At 44.8% G+C, this 23,037-nt stretch overlaps 1 protein-coding gene across 1 annotated transcript; it reads right to left on the reverse strand.

Moving 5' to 3' along the window:
- Nucleotide 1: 1 nt before the first annotated feature.
- On the reverse strand, nucleotides 2–22,746 carry btbd7 (BTB (POZ) domain containing 7). The gene is made up of 11 exons (XM_085768302.1): nucleotides 22,376–22,746; nucleotides 16,234–16,461; nucleotides 12,060–13,202; nucleotides 6,589–6,797; nucleotides 6,014–6,089; nucleotides 5,435–5,595; nucleotides 5,193–5,336; nucleotides 4,535–4,724; nucleotides 4,214–4,392; nucleotides 3,559–3,963; nucleotides 2–3,415 (listed from the first exon to the last, which is right to left on the reverse strand). The coding sequence occupies exons 2-11, from the start codon at nucleotides 16,313–16,315 to the stop codon at nucleotides 2,639–2,641; spliced, it is 3,366 nt and encodes a 1,121-aa protein (XP_085624428.1). The 5' UTR covers nucleotides 16,316–16,461; nucleotides 22,376–22,746; the 3' UTR covers nucleotides 2–2,638.
- Nucleotides 22,747–23,037: the final 291 nt, after the last annotated feature.

The raw sequence follows: 23,037 nt of genomic DNA on the forward strand, positions 1-23,037 counted from the left end.
ATTCCATAATATCAAACCAGTTTATTTTGAGGATGCACAAGTTGACCACTGTTATGCACCTTTTGAGGTGACAGTAGAAAAATAGATTCAGTGAAACTAAATGCAACTTAATATCAATCTACAAACATGTTTTCTATGATACCATACAAGTACAATGTACCTGTCAGAATTCAACACAAGCAACCACACATTTCAGATGGTTCAATTTCCAAAAGGTGCTAAATAACACTATGTACACAAAACGAGCTACATGAGATTTTTAAAGAACTATTTGATGCAGGCTGGTAAGCTGGTAGAAAAGAGCTTGCATAGACATCAAAGTCACTTCTCCAATAAAAGCCCAGCCGCAGGCGGGGGAAGGCACTGACTTCTCTACAGCAAAGAGCAAAACAAGGACTTTTATTCAATGGAACATTGTCCTGGAAAATAAAACAACTACCCAACATGAACATGGAGGAATCTGGAGTTTTGCATTTTTTCCCCATGAAGCAACCTCGATGGAAAAATGATTTTTCTGCTTGGCAACTTCATTACTGCTAAGCAGAGAGCTAATATCCTCAGATCCTCTACATATTCCTGTTACTTTTAAAGTAAAAGGAAAACAGGGGGGAGGGGGACATCGCTACAAACATGGTAATCCACACCTACTACAACATTGAACAGACTGCCCCTAAATGTGTTACATTTAAGAATGAAATAGATTCTGAGACACAATCTTTATACCACACATTCTTAGTGAGATTTCATGACACAGACAAGTACACAGTGTTGTCCACTACAGTAAAAACACAACCTTCAACAACCACTAAAATGTGATAGAAACCATTAAAAATTCATCAGAACATGTGGATCAATTCATTATATACAATTTCCATTGGAGATATGAGCCTGCAATCACCAACTTGTCTTCAATATAAGATTCATACTGTTCAAAATTCATTTGATCTTTTTTCCCTTCGGCTAATAAACAGGTGGCTCCTACAGTGCAATGATATGCGTACGTGAGGTTGTATGCCAGCTGTAGGCTGTAACAGGCTTTTATGTGTGTCTTTGCAGGGTTGTGGAGCTACAGCTGCTGTGGCTCTTAAACAGTATATTTAACAGTATCAACACTGACTATGCAGGTAAACAATCTCCCATGCGGTGGTGAGATGGAGGCCTGATGTATATACATGTTTCTTTTTTTCTTTTAGCATTTTGGGGTTTAGTGAAATCCACCACTACCACCCCGATCAACTGCAGTGAATGTGCCTGTAGTGAACAGAACAGTCAAATAAGCAATTAACAGGGGTTGCGATATAATGACATCATACTTAATTGAATAAAGGTAGCTAAAACTGAATACTGAAAGCACTGATTAAGGCTTTAGATTTGATTACTTGATGCTATTGGATTAAACAGAACAACAGGGAGCTCAAGCACACTCTGTGCCATAGACTATAGTTCATCATCTCAGTCTCTCTGATATGTACAAACAGACCTGACTAAAGATGGGAGTGTACAGTACTGAGATTGTCTAAACACCTGTGTGTATCAAAGTTATTCTCGCACACAGACACACACACGCATACACACACATACGCACACACACACAAGTGCGAACACACACCTGTTCCAGCTGCAAAACCAACAAACCCCCCGCGCTCCATTTGATCATGGTACGTCAGTTGTCATGGCACCCCTATATTCCCTACTCTATCTCAGTAATGAACCCGCCCGCGATTATTCTTCCTCCTGCCGCCGCCGCCTCCCCTGCTCTGAAATACAGCGTGTTTCTGCCCCTAAGCTAGACACCGAGAGGCTGCGATAGTTAACGCCTGACACAATTATCAGACTGGGTTACTGGAGAATGACGAGCTCTGATGACCTACTTCCTGTTGGATCCAATTCCTGCTTTGTGTGACAAAGCCTTGGTCCATTACTCATCAGCACTGCAGAGCCATGGCCAGAAGGGGGGGTAGGGGGGGGGGGACTAGTCAGGTGGGTTGCTATAGGCATGCTACAGACAGGAAGAAAATGGAAATACAAGTCATGGGAGGAAAAGAATAGAGCCAGGCGTATTTACATATGATTTTATCACAATACTTTGTCCCGGACTGTGTGCCATTGTTTGCTTGTGTAAATTGAGATTCCTATCCAGCCATCTCCCCATTGTATCCTGAAAATAATAGAGAGACAGCAGAGCTAATGGATATAGTCTTTGTTAAACCGTCAGTTCATAACTGAGCTACATCTAGTGTTGTGACCTCACGCAGGATTCACACAGCGTAGAGCTAACCTTTTCGTTACAATCAAACTCGAGAGACCGATCCATCCCAGGAGTGCCTGAGTCATCCTCTAAACCAGCAGGACTAGGCAGGGTTGCAGAGATCAATTACAAACATTGACAGTTAACCTACAGCTCTTACTCTTTCTGACTGTGTGATGGATGGCACAGTGTGATAGAGGTAGGACAAAAGAACAGATCCTATAAATAGCAACCATCGACCACCCCCTTTTTCCCTGCTCCTGTCAAACACACACACATATATACGCAGGCACACATTTAGTGCATTGCCATCCATTGTGATAGACAGCCACTCATCACTTTTTTTTTTTTTTCCCTTTTCTTAACTCAACCCCTGGCCCTCCACTGGGGTTAAAGTGCAGATTTCTTATAAGGGTAGTCGGGCTTGCTGGGTGACCTGCGGTCTCTGGCGATCTCCTCACTGACACTGTTCCTGTGAGGCTGCTGGAGGGAACCAGGGCCTGACGACTCTCCAGCTATAACCATCTCTTCAGGAGCGTCTCTAGGTCCTGTGTGCCTGTCCTCGTAGCTGTCCATGTTTCCACTAGGGGACCGTAAATGGCCTAAGCCGTGAGTCAGGTCTGTCTCGTTCGATCGCCCCCTCGGGATATGTCCCATCCTGGGCTGGGCCCCGGAGGGACTGGCAAGGACTGCGTCGTGCCTCTGAGAGGTCATGCTGAGGACATCTAGCCGTAGCGGGTCTGGGGCAGTCCGTCCCTGCATGTGGCCCTGCGACTGAGAGTCAGAAATGTACGGGGGTGGGTATGAGCCGGAGGGGTTGCAGCTGTGGCTGTAGAGGTCTGGTCCTGCGAAGGAGGGCAGAGGGTGAGCGGACGTCGGGGTCGCAGGTCGGCAAGAGAAGTCATACAGGTCGGGGAATTCAGCCTGAGCCTCCAACTTGGGTTCGGGAGCGTGTCTCTTGCAGGAGTGGCCGTGTCCGGGGCCGTGGCCGTGGCCGAGGCGGGCAGAAGGGCAGGGCCCGTGGGGCAAATGGTGGCCTGAGGGGCCCATGGGGCTGTGAGGGCCGTCTCTGTCCATCTCCACCATGTGCTGCTCCCTCAGGGACATGACTGAGACGCCGAGGGCGATGTCAGGCATGAACTCCCTCATGACAGGCTCCATGCTCATCTGCATTGAAGAACAGATACACATATGTGAGGTTACCTGTCAAATGAGCCGCTGATGAGATAATCCTATGTGCAGACTATGACGCTGCATTTGAATAAAACAAAAACAGCACAAGGACTCTAGGCGGTAACACGCACACTCACCGCCTGCTGGTCTGAAAGCAAAGCTCGGCCCATGGCCTGCGGGTTGGTGCAGTCTGGGGGCTGAGGCCGGGGCGCGGAGGAGTACTCGGAGCTGCCGTGCTTGGCGGCCGCGTGGCGCTGGATCAGGGTGCGGTTGCAGGGATAGGAGAAGGAGCGGGTGGGGGTCGGCATGGGCACGCGAGGACGCCAAGCGCCTTTGAGCTGAGCGTGGCTGGGTGTGGCGGGAGGGTGGTAAGGGGGAGGCGGAGGAGGGAGGGGTGGGTGGAAGCCCGCTACCCCTTCCAGCTCTGTGAACATGCTATCCATGGCTGGGCTGCTGTTTACCCGACAACGACCCACCTGGCGCAGAGCCAGGATCGGACTCTCGTCTCCAAACCGTTCGTCGGGAAAGAACTTGTAAGGGTTCTGAAAAAAAAACAGAAAAAAACAAAAACTGAGCTTAAGAGATCTTTATCTATTGTGCTGCAGACAAAGCAACCCCTATTTTAAGATTTTTTTTTAAAGATTTATCTTCCTTAGGTTGTTCAAGGTCTGCGTCTGCTGCATCACTCAGGTCTGACTGTGTCCTCAGTCTCACCGTTCCCGTTAGTATCCCAGCCTTAGCAATCTCAGACATTTCTAACCACTTGGGAAAAGCTCCGTGCTCTCTGCTAACCTGCAGCAGCTCCGTGGCTCCGTCTGCCAGACCAAACTCCCTCAGCACCCGCAGCTGCAGCTCGTAGCTGACAGTGGCTCCTTCACCACAGTTTAGGGCATAGGCTCTCTGGACCTGCTCTGTGTGTCTCAGCTCCTGCAGCCTCCGGATCATTTCCTTCACCACTGACAGCTGAGGCACTGAAAGATGCAAACAACACAAACACATATTTGATAACAGCTGTGTTAATATAATAGCTTTAATTGATTCAGAATATCATTTTGGATCACAGCATCATGTGCGATTTTGTATCAATTTCTCAGACCTCTACAATTTTCTTACCTGGAATTTCATTTGCTACAACGGATGGAGCTGTGGACAGATTGCCTGCCATTTGCTGGTGGTTGATCATGTGGCAGCACTGAGGCACAGCGTTGTTGACCATGTAGAGTGTGTCTGGGACATTGGACATGCGCACCAGTCGCAAACGCACCAGGTCTGTCTGCTCCACCATCATTTCATCAAGTACAGACTGAGGACAGATTGACAGGAGAGGGCAAGTGAGACCAGAAACTCAAAAATAATGAATAAATAAAAGTCCTACTGTACAACCCAAGGACATGGAAACGGTTTGCAAATCAGTTCCACTTGATTGAAACTTAATCTAGTAATGACTCTCCGGTCTGTGGATATGCTCATAAATATTCATGACTCTAGAAGGTCTAAAAGTTATTAGGAAAGTGTGCAAATGGACATCAAATGAATTTCAGTCAAACTGATGGAGCCAACTATTTACAATGGTTAAGTGCGTGTTATGGACATGGATGGTTTTAGCACTTTTCTGAGCTGTGAGCGTGTCCACAAATTGTCCCAAGGCTCTTAATGCTTAGCCCGTCCTCGCAGAACATCTGCTCTGCTTTGATGATAACTGGATGTGACACAAATAATCCACTACTTCCTGTGTGATCTGAAAACTTCATTAGTCAGGATGACCCTTTACCTTTGCCTCCTCCACGTAAGGGGAGAAGAGGCGGGGACGCACGTAGATGCCGGCGTTCTTCTGCCGTAACCAGGCGTTGGCCTTTCCTCCCTCTGCTGTGGGAAGCATGTCTGAGGGAGGGGTGCTGATCAAACCCCTTTTCAGCTGCGGACAGGGAGAGAGGGATGCGGATCAATACTCTGTTTACGCCGGTCACGATCGCTAAAGGTGCACACTCATTGCACACAGACAGAAGTACTGACCGCGTCAGCGAGGACATCGCTGTTGGGAGGTAAGATGTGCTCGGTTCGGATGAAGGGCAGGAGAGGAGACAGGATCTCCTTTAGCTCCTCCACATCCAAGTCTCTCCTTTTCACACCCCTCTTGTTTACACTGTGAGCTGTGCCACTCAACAGGTTGGGCTCTGGGTAAACAAGGACAGAACAGCCATTAGCAGCTTTTTAATTTAATGCATATGGCCGTGACAATTTATGTAACAATAATGACGCTTTTAATGCTTTTAATAAAACCTGCTGGCTATTTGTCAGGGACGTTTAATTTAGCAAATTATGGATAAATGTTGCTTTGACTACTGCGTGTTTTCAAGCCCTGACAGCAAGATATATAATAACCTTGACCATAAACCCCTTAAGACAGAAGTCGTTTACTGGGTCAAAACACACAATGACATGGTCAATCAGTGAGAAGTCACACTGAGGTTAAATTTCGGCTCCTTTTTGTAATGCTTGCAAGTGTATTTTTGAGGCTCTGGTGAGTGGGTAATTTCCTCAGAGCCATTAGGGGGGCTGCTCAGAGGGTAATTATAGAGTGTATTATCTTACCCCTGTCTGCCATCCTCTTAATAAGCTGCTGCTCGCCCCACTTAACAACATACTTGAGAATGTCCTGTTCACTTGCCTGTGAATGAGAGCAAAGTACAGAGAAAAAGAGCCAGACAGAGAGTGAGATATAGGACAAGGTTAGACGCTGTCAGAAGCAAAAACTGGGAAGCTGTTAAATGAGGGTAAGGTGAAAATACAATATGTTCAGACGGTGTCGCAGCAAAGCTGAGGCCTGGTTGATTTGTTTGTGTGGTTGGATTACAACACTTCACCTCAACCATCTGGTGTGATGCCCGAGTAGTTCGGCAGAGCAGATGACAGCTCAGCGCTGATTAGATTCTGGGTTTGAAGGCATTTCCCACCAGGGAACGGTTTTACTCAACTTTGGAGACCCTGGGGGTCATCAGTGTGTGTGCTTGTGTGTACAGGTGTAGGTGTGCAATTGAGAGAGACATTGTGCTAATGCATCTGTTTGTACGTTCCACTGTATTTTCACCACCTATTACTGAAACTTCGCACCACCAAATGTAACAGAGGGTGACAACAGACTGACAGGTGATGTGCTGTTTCCTTACCTGCAGGTAGTCAGACTGAATTGCGCTGAGAAGGTGCTCTTTGCCGAGCTCGTAAAGAACATCTGAAGTGACAACCTGACTGAACTCTTCGCAGAGGAAGTGCATGGCTTGCCTGTGGACCCACTTAGAGCCGTACGGCTGGGAGCTCCACTTCAGGATGGGGACGAGTGAGTCCAAAGACAAGCTTTCCACGACAATATCCTCGCAGCCTGGGAGAGCCAATGAGATAGACAAACTATTTACACCCTGACATTCAATAAAGTCTCTTTATTGGGTACACATATTCCAAAACAAACACAGATGTTAAAGCCCAAAGTGTAACATTTAATAAAAAAACTACAAGAACGAAAACAGTTAAAACAGATTTAACTCCAGCCACAGCCAGATCGTCAGTGGTTGTGAATCATATTCACTGACCCAGGAAGTCTACCTCCAGTAGCCCCACATCCTCCTTGCTGCATTTCCTAAATCAGAGCACATACCAGAACAGCAGGCAGTGGTTTAACTCTGTAACACACCAACCCACAGAAATGCCTTTGATACCTTGATGTGCTTCAGTCTCAAGCTGCCTCCTCTTAACTGTGATAAGTAAACACAGCAGCCTGAGGAAATGTGCACAAGCGCACACACTTTGCAAATGTGTACACACTTGTGTGCATAAATCAAAAATGCATTAAAAAACCACAGAAAGCTCAGGGAATTATGTACCTGCTGCTGTGGCAATTAAAAAAAAAAGAGAGCCAAGTTTTGAAAACTCAGGCCTACACTTGCTATTGCATACTTATTCTGAGAGGGATTCATTTAGGCAGAATAAAACCTCCCCAGTACATCCCCTGAGAATAACTTATAATTGGTTTGGTTGGTCGGGCTATCTATGCCAATCCTCGACAAGCTAGAGCTTCAATAGCCTTTCTTCTCAGTCTGATCAATGACGTTTAATACAAAACGGACATCCGTGGAGATAAAGCCAGACTGACTGACGTCCAGCCAGAGCTGCTCTGAACTGAAATAAAAGCCTGCCAACTTCCTCATTCCAGGCCATCCTGTCCATCAGCTCTCGGTTGGGCCAGTAGAAACACTCCTCTGGGAAACTCTTATCTTAAACTAGGAGATCTGAGCTGCCTTCCCACCCCCAAACCACTTTGAACACACACTCCGGGAAACACGACACCAGACTGGAGGATGATGAGTCCATCACTGCTTTTCCTTTTCATATTCATTCAAACAAAAGTGCACACACGTGAGCCATAATATACATGTATGCATATTCACAGATACATGCAAAGTTGCACACACTTATGATGCACCTTTCCTTTCCCTTTGGGGAAAACGCAAAGCACTGGCAGGCGCCTGCATTGGTTTAAACGAAGGATGGAAATCCTGCATCGTTAAGGAGACAGATGAAGTTAAAACGTGGACCCAGGCACTTTGGCTTTTTTATCTGCTATAAACAGACTGGAAGAGGAAATTGATTCCCAACATCTGTGCCTGTGTCTCCAGCGCTCATCCCTGTGCTGTACGTCTTCTAGAAAGTGCTTTAGCTAGTTTAGTCTTTCACCTGTGTGTCTTTGCCCTCTCCTAAAAGCACACACAGACGATTCCCCACTTGGCACCAGGAGAGACACAGGAAAGCAAACAGCTCTGTTCTGTGTTAGCCCCATTAAAATTCACAGTGACGAGCAGTCTTTTAAAATGCTGCACTTTTATTATAAGCTGCAGATTAGAATCAGCATTATATGTAATACTAAGCTGCCTCTCCTTCTCTCCACGGGTGGCACATCACAGTCACTGAAGCACGGCCGACTGACTGGAACATCAACACAACCACGGGAGCAGCAACAGCAACAACTTTGGAGCATGTATGCATTTTGTCTTGTTGTTATTATTTGGAGCTCTGTGTTTATGGAGCACACGGTCTCTGAAGCCACTTAAGCCACCAGCTGCACTCGACGGACTCTAAACAAGCCCGTGGATGTAAATCATGTCTGACAATCACTCAAGGACTAGACCTCCAGTCAACACACAAACAGTCCAAGATTGGGGACTGAAAGCACTGCTGGTCGGTCAGTGAACGTGGAGAGAGATGGAGCTCCAGTGCACACACACACACACACACACTCTGAAACCACACCGATGTGCCTATCATCTCTGTGGTGCACTTGAAAAATTAATAAGGCTTTTAATATTGGTTGCTATTTGAGTGCGATGGAGTCATAAAGGGATACCCATCTAGAGAGAATTAATAAAGAGAGGAGCGCTTCGACTGCTCTGCAAAAACCTCCACGGGCCAAAACCTCACACAGCCAGGGGGCAGCAGTCAAGCAGCACACGAGGGGGGAAGACAGTGTGACAGATGAGAGGGCCTCTTTCCATATGAAACCTCTGACATAAGCCTCTCTGCTGCCTCCTGAAGAGCCACGGCAGCTACTGAAGTCTCCAGTGTAGCGGTGGGATGGACTCGTCGTTTCATAGCCGATCCACAAGATGTCAAGATTATTTCACATTCACACTTCAGAGTGTCTTAGGTTTTAAAATTTGAAAAAACAAAAACAACGGAAGAGGGATTTAAAAAAAAAAAGAAAAGAAAAAAAAAGGTAATGACAGGAAGTTGCAGAATAGACAAAGAGAGGGGACTTGAATGACGCCGCCCTCACCACATTCCACATCGAGGTTTCATGGGAACTGTTTAGAGCTGAGCAACACAGTGGAAGGGAAGAGGGAGGAGAGGGGACAAAAATACCCTTTGGTAGGGGCTTGCTGAAAGGGGGGGGGGGGTTGTGGGAGGGAAGAGGAGGTGATGGTGTGTGGGGATGTCACCATTTGCCCGCTTACAGGCTTAAGCTGCCAGAATGACCCTGAGAGTGACACTACTGCTTTTTTTTTGGGGGCGGGGGGGGAGGTGGCGTCTAACCAGCTGTGTGTACAGTCAGTGAACGAGTACAGTCAGATCACTGCACAAGTCTTAAAAAGGTGATTGATTCTTGGCTCTTTAGTCGATACAGCTTTTCAGCAGCTGCCAAGAACTAATCCTGCGATTTAAAAAAAAAATGTAGACAAGCATGTTTATTGCTGTCGACGACGGCCTTGTGTCCCAAACAGAGTTACACTTATCTTTGCACAGGAAGCTCCTGAGTGCCATTTCCCTATCTACATACTCACACGCCCATACCCATTAAGCCTGCATGATTATTTCAGAACAAAACTGTGGCACAAAGTACAACACAGGTCTGCAACATCTGCCTACCAATGAATCTCTCGAAATGTGCAGTGAATTCAAACTGAACTTTATAAATCAATGTGCTAGCAGAGCATGCACTGAGGCTAAAACACTTGTGACTATGTTGTGTCTGCAGCTGCTTCACAGTAAAAGCCTTTCAGCCACAGAGGCTCTGATGAAAGCAAGGCCCAGAGCAAGGAGGGCTTTCACTGCAAGATCGCTCCTCTGAAGTGTGCTCACTCATAACAAACAATTACAGAGTGCATTTTCAATATGTTAAATAATATGTAATTTAGCAGTTGCTGTTATGATTGCTGATGATATGAATCTGTTTTGACTGCATTACACAGCATGAAGCAGTGAAATGGAGTGCTTAAACATATCATATCACCCTTTCAGTATTTGACGAGGGAAAGATAAGAGGGTTATATGATCATAGTCTAGAACTTTTCACATGCACCTGAAGTAGGCTGCTTCAGGCACTGCATACTGACAAAGGTTATTCCGATCGAAGAGGAGATTAGTTAGGTGTGTTGGAAACTGGACAGCACTCAGACACGCCACTCCAGAGGAGGTGAGAGTGACAAAGTGACCGGCTCATGTCAAGGAGCGGCCCCGTAACCTTTGGCATGTTACCGATGCCATGCTCAAAAAGGCAGCGTCATCCAAGCAAAGACGGAGCAGTGACTAAGTAGACGTGCAGAGTCGAGGCGCTGACAGAAGCTCAGATGCACTGCGTGTATCAGGCAGTGAGTCGTCTGCCCCCTGGAGACACAGACAAACCCTCAGCCAGTATCGGTCTGCTACTGGCAGATCGCAGCTCTAACACCCAGGGTTTCCCGCAGCGCTTTCCTGTTAAGGCGGCCGCCTTAACAACAAAGAGCTGCCGCCTAAACTAACATCTTAAAAAAAAAAAAAAATGTAGCGATATTCGCCGCCGCCGCCCCCCCCCCCCCGTCGGACGATGGCCGCATCGTCTCACACACATACACACCACAGAGAAGCGCGCACGCATAACAGCAGCGCGTGTTGAAAGCGAAACTTTAATACGGCACGGCGCGGCGCGTCCCCCCCCCGTCGATCGATCCGCCCCCCCCCCCCGTCAACAGATCTCCGCGCTACCCCCCCCCCCCGTCGACAGGTCAGACCACCTTAACTTACAAATTTTCTGGGGGAAACACTGCACACCCATCACAGTCGGCCTAGCTGTTTAACACCAGCCTCATCTGTACAGCCGTATTGCACATACTGTATGCTGACATATGGATGCGGTAGTTTGTCCTTGCTGCAATTCTTGCAACATCGACACTCACTGAGACCATGTTTAAAAAAATAAAGCTTAATAAAGAAATACAAATATAATGCACAGGGTTCCTACATATTTGAAATTTCCAAATTCCATACTTTTTCCAGACCATAATTTCCAGACTTCTCGGTAAAAAAATTCAAATAATTTGTGATATTTGAGTAAATAGTTGTGCATTATATAATAAAAGTCATGCAATTAATCATTTGTTTTCATTATTCTGAATGTGTATGCCATTATGTAACCAAATAATTTCCAGGAGATTGTAGCTATAGGTACAATAGCGCATACAAAAATAATTAACCCAGATAACTTCAGATAAAAACAAACCCAGATAAGTATTAAGATAAATATATTTCCATACAATAATTTCCATTTTCCATACTTTTCCAGACCTGGGAATGTATCAAATCAAATTCCATACTTTTCCATACTTGCGTAGGAACCCTGAATGCATCTCTTGTTTTCCTAAATTAGCTATAGTCAAGTAATTTTAACTAATCTTACGTTGAAATGAACTGACTAGATATTATAATAGTAACACTGATCTGCAGGGCTTCAGACATTTTTACTAGGAGCACAGTGGCCCCTAACTTTAAATTTTAGGAGTGCAAGCTGAAAGTTTAGGGGCACACACTGTTGATTGACTTGCAAAGCAAATATTCACATTTTAAATCCATGATCCTCACACTCAGTGGCCTGCCACCTATAGTGATCTTTGAGTCGTCCCTTCCACGTTTCACCAGTGTTAAAAAAAAAACGTGCGCAAGTAGATGAAAAATTTATTTGCACTCTCTCAAAGTTTAGGGGCAAAATCTGGCACCCTGATCTGCCAGAAGCAACAAGCAACAAGTGTAGACAACGCTGTACTGTAGGCAAGAACACCATGTCAAGAGAATAGTTGCTGATTTGTGTTTGTGTGTTACAATGTGTGTGGTTATGGCTCACCTTGAGCTAGCATACTGAACTCCAAGAACAGAGCGATGTGGTACAGCTCCATGGCCTCCTCGGTGCGGGTGCTGGCCCCGCGGCCCCCTGACACGAGGGCTTGGACCTCCCCCAGGCTGCTTGCTGACGGGCTGCCCCGCAGCACCAAGCCAAGCTCCACCACATCTGTGTACATGCAGTGGAGAATAACCTGCACGTACTTCCGGGGGATGATGGACTCATCCAGCACTATGCGAGTGGGTGTCTGCAACGTGCGCTCTGTCATTTCTTCTCCTGTGCGGATACGTCTCTGCAAAAGGTTCCTAAAGAAAGGAGAACGTGCCGAGAGGATTGCCTTGTGTGCCCTCAGGTCCTCGTCTGGGGTTCTGGGCCCCCCGCTGCCTGCTGTGCTCCCCGTCGGTGCTGCGGCAACAGCCCCTCTCTCGTTACAGCTTTCTACCATCTCAGAGTCGGAGGAGAAGCTGAGCAGAGCATCATAGTAACACATGTAGTCGAACAAGCCCTTCATATCTGCCTCCAGGGAGTTGGGTGTGCCAAACTCCTCACTGAGCTGCACGAGTACATCCACGTTCTGGAGCCTGGTGTCCTCCGCTCCGCCCACCCCGAACTCCCCGGTGTACAGGTAGTGGAGCAGGGCAGAGAACATGGGCACGTCGATGCCGGCTGTCTCAACATCCATGAGGACCTCTGCTCCGTAGCCGGGGGACGAGGACAGAAGAGTCTTGAAAAAGGGGCAGCGGGCGGCCAGGATGGCCCGGTGGGCAGGGAAGCAAGTACCCTGGAAGATGAGGTCCACATCTGTGCAGTACTTGTGTTGGTAAAGGGCGGCGAGGTCCCGCTGCAGGCTGGGAGCCTCGGCACGTGCCAGGCTGGCCTGGAAGCTCAGCTCCTTGAGGGCCGCGGTGCCCTCGTACTCCTCCACCAGGGCGTTGGTGTCACGGACGTCCCATCCTGATAAAAGTTCCCGCATCTGCCGTGCATGATCTGCGGAGCGGCTGGACTTCCTCCTTTTGATGAACCTCCGTTTGAGGGTTGCTAAACCAAGGCTCTTCTTCTTCCTGTCTGTGGGCCGATCATGGCCGTGCTCCAGGCTGTAGAGCTTAGACTCCCAGCCATATCCCTGCTGAGAGTAGGATGAGGTCCCTAGAATGGGAACACATGTGGGTTAGCTTCAGAAGAAACACAAAAATCTTCACATAGAAAAATGTAAAAATGCATTTATATAACCACAAAAGTATGAGTTTTGACAATAACTGAACCCTGGATATTTCACTTAAAATCCTCTTCCAGTGAGACAAGAAACTTCACAACCCAACACCATGTCACTGGAGGCCAGACGACTAGAAACACAATCTGTCTCTGGCACCCCTGTGGTGTGGCCAACTCTGTCAGGCCAAGAACACACTATCCTGACCCAGTTACCAAAGCATTTGGATCTAGTTCAAAGGTAGAAAAAAAAACACAGAATCCTTTTATTTTGTTTTGTTTTAGAACCAATTAAATGCTTTAGCCGTCTTTGTGCTTCCTAATGCACTTCAGCCCATTCTCATACTTGGGTTCCTTCAATTACACAGAAAAGCAGTTATCTTTGGCCTGAGAGACGGGACTTGTACGTCAGAGGAAGTTCTGCCAAGGAGATCCTCTCTGCCTACCCTTCTCTCAGCATCCATCAGTGTGACCCAAATAGTAATCATTCTAACGTTGTGAATCATCTGTGGCCCAGACCAGCTGAACCATGCAACTTCAGAGCGCAATGCAAACCCCAGAGGTCCAGGGGGCTACTGAGATAATTTGGCTCCTTTAACATTAAAGGGAGAAGTCTACAAAAACCTCATACCCATGTCATTTTGAAATTGAAATTAACAATGCTTTTTGTTAAGCGAGTTTTTTTAAATCTAAGACGCAGCTCTCCAAACCCTCTGGCGCTGAGGGCGGCTGCGAAAGATTTGAGGGCTATAAACCAGAAAGACTACAATTCACAATTCAAGATTTAGTAGAATCAGATCCGAACATGCCTCCAGACAGAGAGTGATCTGTAACAACTAGTCAAAGAAAAGATGTGACGGTTGCACAAGCAGCCTTTAGATGGCTGTGGACTAGTTACTTTTAACTTAAACTTTGAGTATTTAATGTAATCTTGGTTAACTACATTAGAAACAGGTTTCCTTATAAGCTGCCCCAAAAATCCATATGGCAATGTAGCACCATTTCTAATACATTTGCATCATGTATGAGTCAACAGCCCAATTCAACACCTCTCATGCACTAAAATATTCACCTCTCATACAGTTTGTTTCCATGGAAGCTCGTTGGTAATCTACTAAAGTGTGAGGGTGGCACTACAGCTGGGCAACATATCGATTTTATGATGAATCAGAATTTAAGCTTTAGGACAATGATGAAAAGTAAAAAAAAATGAAAAAAATCAAATTTCACTTTAATTTAATCATGGTATGGCGCCTCCATACTGCTTCTCTGAGCTTCCACGGTTTGTACAGTAGACACAGGTGAGATATCAACATGGCAGCATGAGATTGTTCCCTAAAAAAGGTCCCGTCACATCTCTAGCTGCCTGCGGGTGGTTCATGGAGTTTTTAGCATCCGATCTCAAACAAACCATTGTCCATTGTAAAGTTTGCCAAAAGTCCGTGGCGACTAAAAGCAGCGGGACGGCTAATTTATTCCAGCATCTCAAACAGAGGCCGCGGCTGAGTGGGAAACATCAGCGGAACAGTTTTCCCACAGTGTCCCACATGAACAGAAGAGCTCCCGGTGGAAAGACATTACTGATAGATAGATAGATAGATAGATAGATAGATAGATAGATAGATAGATAGATAGATAGATAGATAGATAGATAGATAGATAGATAGATAGATAGATAGATAGATAGATAGATAGATAGATAGATAGATAGATAGATAGATGCGGTGGTGTTTCATATTGCCAATGATACAATGCCAATATATACTGTACGTGTTGAAGACAACCAACCCCCAGATACGATCTACTCTTAGGTCTTGTCGCCTTGTACTGTCAGCTGGTAGACCCCAGTTATGGGTTGTATTGATGTATCAGGGGTACATGCAGCCAAATTGGATACATTTCAGTTGAGAGTGTTTCTGATCATGAATCATATTTGTGACCAATAGTTCAGCTGACACATTTTCATCATATGCCAACTGAAAATCCGGACTATTCTATCAATATTGACCGAGTTAAAGGACAATTCCAGGCGAATTCAACTCGGGGGGGGGATTTTCATATCATTTTAGGTCTAAAAGAATGAATCTGAAGATTTTCAGTTTAATCGCTCCTGTTTTGCGGTAGTTGCGTCTGTCCGCGCATCGCCACGGCAGCAATGAATGGGAGTGGATGTAAGTTCCGCTGTTTAGGCTGTTTACAGCCCTCAAAGCTGCAATTTTTTTCCACAGACAGCGTCAGATGGCGACTCAAACATGCACCGAGAAGTTTATTTACTTCAAGCAAGCCGACATGTTTGTAAAACTAGATCTAATTCAAAGTCTCCCGGAGTCTCGCGCGAGCCCGAAGTTGCAGTGCTGGTGTGTTCAGGCGCAGTAGGAGCTACCGTTTGTGTCATAAACACAGGAATATCAACTCTTTACTTGCTTGAAGTAAACATTTTTTTCCACAGACAGCGTCAGGTGGCTACTCAAACATGCGCCGAGAAGTTTTTTTTACTTGAAGCAAGTAAAGAGTTGATATTCCTGTGTTTATGACACAGACGGTAGCTTTTCCCACTGCACCTGAAGACACCGAGCACGGTAACTGGGTCTCGCGCGAGACTCCGGGAGACTTTGAATTAGATCTAGTTTTACAAACATGTCGGCTTGCTTGAAGTAAATAAACTTCTCGGTGCATGTTTGAGTCGCCATCTGACGCTGTCTGTGGAAAAAAATGCGGCTTTGAGGGATGTAAACAGCCTAAACAGCGGAACTTACATCCACTCCCATTCATTGCTGCCGTGGCGATGCGGGGACAGACGCAACTACCGCAAAACAGGAGCGATTAAACTGAAAATCTTCAGATTCCTTCTTTTAGACTTAAAATGATAGGAAAATACACCCCCGAGTTGAATTCGCCTGGAATTGTCCTTTAACCAAACAGCTATTCTCGACACAAGTAATTGATGAATAAAATACAAAACACCTACCTATAAATGTCTGCTGTGCCTGTGCATTTCCCCCTATGCGTGGGGAGCATGAGTGTGGATAGCTGGATCCATTGGCACCCATCCTCACTTCTCTTCACTTGCTATTTGGGGGTCCCCCCTCTTGCTGAGTCATTCTGCTCAGACAACGTATTCCTCTCAATCCTCAGTTGTGGGTCAGGCACGGATCCTCTGAAGTGTCCTCAGAGCCCCAGGCCCAGCCTGCCATGCCTGGAGGAAGGAAGATGAAAGAGGAGAGAAAGCATGGTGAGAGAGACGTTTAAGCCAAAGAGTGATTACACATTAGATGTCGCTGACTAACATCTCACAGGGATTACAACGTGATGAGTTTGGACAGTTTGGACTCTGTCAAAATATAATAAACGACCAGGGGGCGTCGGTGCTACAGAGGCTGAACTGAGGGACATCTATTACAATCCATCACACTGTTTCGGCCACATTGATTACAGTGCAAAAATGATTCATGGCTGCCTTGGAAATTTTACAGACCTGAAATGCTAAAAATTGAGTTGAGGAAGTTTTTTATTTTTTAAGAGAGAGGGAGAGACAGTGTTCATCTGCGTTTTTCAGGCTCCTATCTATAATCTTCAACACTGACTTATCTTAACAGAGACTTCCTCCGTTTGGCCCTGAGGAAACTGACTGGCAGTCAACAGCAAATATAATGCCGATGTATGTTGGTTTTTGTAGGGAGGGAGGTGCAACCCACGCTGCCTTTGCTCTTCCTGCTCGTTTTAGCTGTTTGAAAAACATTGTAGTCTAATGAATAATTTGGAGGTTTTTTCCAGTTCAATGTGTATTTATGCAGTGTATAATTATACTGGAATTTTATTGACAGTTCATTGACCAAGGTCACATCAAATTGAGGCAAGAAACTTACTATTAATTTCTCATTAAATTACTATGGAAATTTATCTCTGAGCTACTTTTCAAACCACATCCCAAATTAAGTTCATGCCAGACTGAAACAGACAGACTCAACTAGGCCATGTGTCATACTCGTGATGACTTGTAGTGTTGTTGTACAAGTGAAACTCTTCAGTGATCAACAACATTGTTTTTATGAGAAATGTCACATCTGAATACAATATAACTTGAGACGAACAATGTTGCGACACTGTACGGCGCTAGGTCGTACAAATTTATCTACATACAGTCGAAGCTTCCCTTTTAATACTTGTGGTTGCGTTAGGCCATTGTGGTCAATGCCGCAATGAGAAGAACAGCTTCATGGCAATAACTAACTGGTGTATGATTTTTGCATCGGTATGATTAAGTAATTTGATTTGTCATATATTAATTAATCATATGAGGCAAAAATATTTCCTGTCCTGTACAGATTTCTCAATCGACCTTAGGGTCCATTTTGCAGCTCGCTCAAACGGTCATGGCTTACCTGAATACTCAATGAGAGCTATGCCTACATTCATATTAAAAATAACACTTTAGTTTTACTAATAAGTCAAAATGTTTTCTGTGAAAGTGGCCTATTGAGTTTCAGTTTGATATAGACAGATATAGTATTTCTAACCCGTGATAGAAAAAAAAGCTACATATCTTGATAGAGGGGTTTTCTCCTTATTGCAGAGCCAAATGCGACACCAGTTCTGGCTAGTTGTTAATTTATGTGTTTGATTAAGCTAAACTGAAGTTATTGACGGAAACTTGGTGTTTAAAACAGGGTCAGAGTTGAACAACTGGACTGGCTGTCACTGGGTACGAGCTAACAGAAAACAGCAACTCATTAACTAAGCGTACTGTCAACTAGTCAGGCTATTAATTACACACCGAGTGTATCCGACTTCATTTCTACCAATTAGTAGACTGGAGATCAAAATAATCTGAATAATTTTCGAGAGGAAAAACTTACATCGTGGGTAGCGTTGCATAAACACACCCGTTCTTAAACATTATTAAGAGAGTTTGAAATGTAATTCCCATTGCTCTGGCCCTTTATAGTATGTCTATATCTACATTCTTCTTTCTTCTTTAAGAAACCAGACAGAGAACTGGAGTGTGATGGGAGATCTGTTTTATCTCAGCCTGCTAGTTTTTCCTGCCTACCATACTAATAAATCATTGTGTCTGCCCCTGTAGAGCAGCACTCCACAGCCTCCCAAGGGTTCAGTGGAAAACCACAGCCTTTTACTCCACACACACACACACACACCAATAGTCACCAAGCAGTCACACCAAAGCACTCCAATAAAAATGTTAGTTGATCTTCATTTCATTAGACTGCTTTAAATAAGCCTCATCTTCACAGGGAATTCGTTTGGACAAAATTAGAAATTGAATTTGAATATGTAGGAGAGGAGGAAGCCCTTGAGATATATACCGTCTTGTTTACAAAAGGGGGTGGAGGAGTTGGGGGTCCTCAAAGGAGCACGGCAGAGGCAGAATAAAACAAAGCAACCAACACATCAATTGAATATGCTGACTCCCAGCGAGGAAGACTCGCAGCTTCAACTCATTCAAAAGAGTGAACCAAATTTAACTGCAGCTGCAGTGCAGAATTCTAAAAGCATAATTTAGGACAGCTATTTCCTTGAGACCTGACTCACACTGTTCAATAAGGAGCATCTCTGCCATAATCTCTCTGATGCCGAACATTAAGACACTTCTCTGCAGTTTAGACCGAAACAGTGTGCAGCTCTGTCGGGCTCGGGCTGGGTGCAGGGGAGGGCAGAGCTACAGACGGGGGGGAAGGCAGACGCCGGCCGAGCTGGACTATGCGTCCCTAATGAGAGGTGACAGGAGACACTCCCTGCCCCCACCTATCTCTCACTGCACACACACACACACACACATATTCACACACAGACATACGCACCCCTTCAAACTGCTCACCTTGCCTCAGTCATCTGGATTATTTTATTCTATTTAAATCAGGCACTTGCAGAGGTTTAAAAGACAGAACCGCAGGCTCCCAGAGAACATTACCATACAAAAAACGCCTGGCACAAGAACAGGACCGATGTATTATTCAAATGACAGTGAGGGCACTTTATCAATCATTTATGTGGATTTCATCATCATGGCTCCAGAAAAGGGAAGAGGCAGGGTCTCCTTTCCTGTCTGCAACCCCTAAATTCAGGAGGACATTCCTATTATTTCAGTGCAGACTTGTACAAGTCATCCCCCGAAACCAAAGCTCATCTAATAAAACGCACAGATTCAACCTTCTGAATTAAAGTGACAGGAGTAATGAAGCTAGGATGGCACGACAAGACTTTGACAATCAAAGGCGATGTGAGGAATTATTTGGGCAGCGTAGCACATGATTGAGAAATCTCTTATTTCTTGCATTTCTGGTTACTCTATAACAGTTTCTGAATCTAAAAAGGCGCCGATTGTTATTCTAAAAAAAATGCTACAAAGAAACCTGGTTGCTGTGTCCTCCAGTGGTCCTGCTGTGAGTCCTGTGAATGAAATGATGAAATCACAGCCTTTTGATAGTCACCTTTGTTTGGCTCAATGACCTAATCCTCTGAAGATGAGTAATCATGAAGCCAATGTCACAGGCCTGAATGAAAGGGCAGCAACAGCAGAAGCACTAAAATGGTGTACAACCCCTTAACGCTTTCCTGTCTAAAATAACACAGTAGCTGCAAAGTGCTTTCTGAACGTATTTGGAAGCTCCAAATATACAGGAATTTTAGTCCATTTCCTGAATTTAATACAACACAAGACAGATGTCCTGACAGATGATTACTTGTCTTGTTGTAATTGCAGCTTAATAAATTCAGGAGAATATGAATAAAACTGTTACAGTGTCACAAAATGTGTTAAGATGTGTGGAGAGTTGGCTTTGCTAACTACACTGGACAGAAATACTGCTTCAGACAGTAATTATAGACCATTTGATATTTGATACAATCAGAGGCGCTCTAAAAGGGTCATATTAAGCAATGCCGTGGTGAGCAGAAACCAGAACTTTCGGACACAGTGACCTCTACAGTATTGATGTGTCTGCACACATCCCAGAGTCAGATGTGCAAGTAGAATTGGACCGCAGACGGAACAAAAACAAGGAATAAATTCATCCCTGCTAAAATACTGATTTCATATTTAGTCTGAAATGAAAGCTGGAGAGCAAAATAAAGAGGCACACAGCTTATCTCTGCAGTGTTTTTGCCAATCAGGTCAATCAGTACGACAAAGAATCAGGGCATTGGACTTATCACTAACTCCTGCCGAGAGGGCGACAGGAAACTACATGAATCAGAACAGACTAGAAAATAGCAACAAACTGAAATGACAGAGACAGACAGAGGAAACAAAAGTGCCCACAATGATGATGATGACTCATGGTGGTCAGCCTCTGGATTAGCCTGTGTCAACCAACAATATGAACCATGGTCCTGCATATTTGACATTTCCCTGACCATGTCGTCAGCTGATCACATTTTTTTGCCATGATACGCAAACAAAACAGCGGATATCAGAATCAGGCCTGAATTAAAGGGCAGCTGCAGCAGAAACATTAAAACATTGTAGGCTATATCCCTAAACACGTGCCTGTCTCAAATAACACAGTAGCTGCACAGTGCTCTTTTATACATTGAAAATACACAGGGTTTATCAATATTATTATTATTTTATCAACTAATCTTTATATAAGCCCTTTTAAATATACATCCAATCAGCAAACATGCATTCTTTACTTTTAGATGATGAGTAAAACATCATGATACCCACAAAGTGACAAAGCCTGAATGGATGCATGACAGTCTCCAGGTCTGTTTGCACACTGACCGAACAGGGACATCTTTTCAATAAAGAAATGTTAAGTGTACACACACTAATGACTATACAAACACCGCACGGCAGTCAATCTCCAGACAGAGTATGAATGGCAACTCATGAAACAATGGGTGCTTATTTTAAGTGAGCTGTCAATGCCGCTGGTTGCGTTCTCCATCCAACTGGCCAGGGCAAACAGCGCTCAGGCCAAAGTCCAGCAGCTCATTCAGTTTCTCCTGTTGCAAGTTCTTGCAAGCTCACAGCCTTTCATGACAGGCATGGACTTCTGAGCATGTAACTCCAATAATTACATGTCATTGCATGGCCCTGCAGCACTGACTCAAATTCTTAACCTGGTCAAAGGAGAAGCCCAAATATTAAAAGGATGCATTGAATGCACCCTTTTCCAAACAAAAACAGAAAGAAACAGTGCAGGTTGTCTCTCTGAGGAATACAGGGTGTACAGTATGCTGAGCCTGACCAGAATTTCAGTGAGATTACTAAAGGATTATCACAGTGTGCATATGGCTCCTCCACACTTAAATAGATGGTGACCCAAGCAAACATCACAGACTTTGGTAGAGAAACCCCTTGCGACCATTAAACAAAAAAATATCACTTGGTTGACAATGGCATTTAGTAATGTAGACCGAATTGCAAAAAGGAAATCAGCAAATATAATGCAATTGCTGCAATTACTGACCTTTAAATGTATTTTAAATGTTATTTCACTAATGAAAAGCATTTGGACTTTGGTATACCAATAACCCTATACATTTAAGCAGACCATAGACTGCAATAGACGGCAGACTACCTATATCACTGCCATTGTACGTCCTATCTACAACTATATGACTCAGAGGCAATAAACAGCAACATGTAGGCTGATCCGCAAAGTAGAAATACAAATCCATCCTAAAGTTTTGTTTAAAAACTAACCCGGTCTATTAAACAGGAAAGAAGTGTTTCCGTCTGTACAGAAGAAAAAAAAGAAAGAAAAAATCAATCGTTTTGAAACGGCTTTGTTAGCCTGACGTTAACGCGGAGCTATTGTCGGTCTTGATGGGCTACCGCGGCTCAGAGGAAGCCCTGGATAAAAAAGTGTTTGTAAGAGCAAAAAAAAAAAAAACACAAGCAAGTGGTTTGTTTGTCTCGACTGATATATATATATAAAAAAAAAGGGAGTTACGACCAAAATGTTTCGCTACAGCCTAGCAAGAGGAGTCATATTCACCACAGCCCTGTAATTAGTAGCATATCCTAAGAGGCTAGCTCTCTCCGCTGTGTCGCGTTGACTTCAGCCCTCGGTGAAGAAGACGTTTACTTCGAGCTGTAAAGCGATGCAACTGTTGAAGGCGAGCGGTTAGGGTATATTTACCAGAAAGTGGAGAGCTTTGTGGGCTTTAATTTCCTCCGTTATCGCCTCGTAGTTTAGTCAGTACTCCTCCGACCCAAGTTGTCCCTGCCTGGTAGAAGAGAGAGAGAGAGAGGAAAAAATGCAGCTCAACACCTTCTTTTTCCAACTCTGCTCATTACGCACGGCTCGACGTCAACGTCCACATTTTGATCCCTAAATGTGCGATCATTTCCACTTGCGTCGACTTTCCGGAGGGTTTTTCGACATTTACCTCGACTAAAAACTAAACAAGAACCGTTATTTTACTATCGGTTCGGTTCGGTATTCCCCCATAGTAGCACAACGCCTTGTTGGGTGGTTGTTATGGCCTATCCCAACGCTACCCGTTTCAACACAGCTAGAATCATTTACAGCGCTTCCGGTTATGACTTTCAAAATAAAACCACGTTTTTTTTTGTACATCTGAGCGTTTATGATTCCTGTTCTATGGAGTTATTTTTGTCTCATAAATATCTGTAAACGCACAGAAGGTGATCTACAAATGTTCCTTGGTTTGCACACGTGTTTTGCTATCCACAAAGGGTGATCTACAAATGTTCCTTGGTTTGCACACGTGTTTTGCTATCCACAAATACAAATTTCTAATTTGTAACTTGTATTTTGTGTAGCAGCCGATTGTCAAA

This window comes from Trachurus japonicus, chromosome 22, assembly GCF_045865225.1.
Source record: "Trachurus japonicus isolate A0001 chromosome 22, Traja_1.0".
Classification (NCBI taxonomy): domain Eukaryota; kingdom Metazoa; phylum Chordata; class Actinopteri; order Carangiformes; family Carangidae; genus Trachurus; species Trachurus japonicus.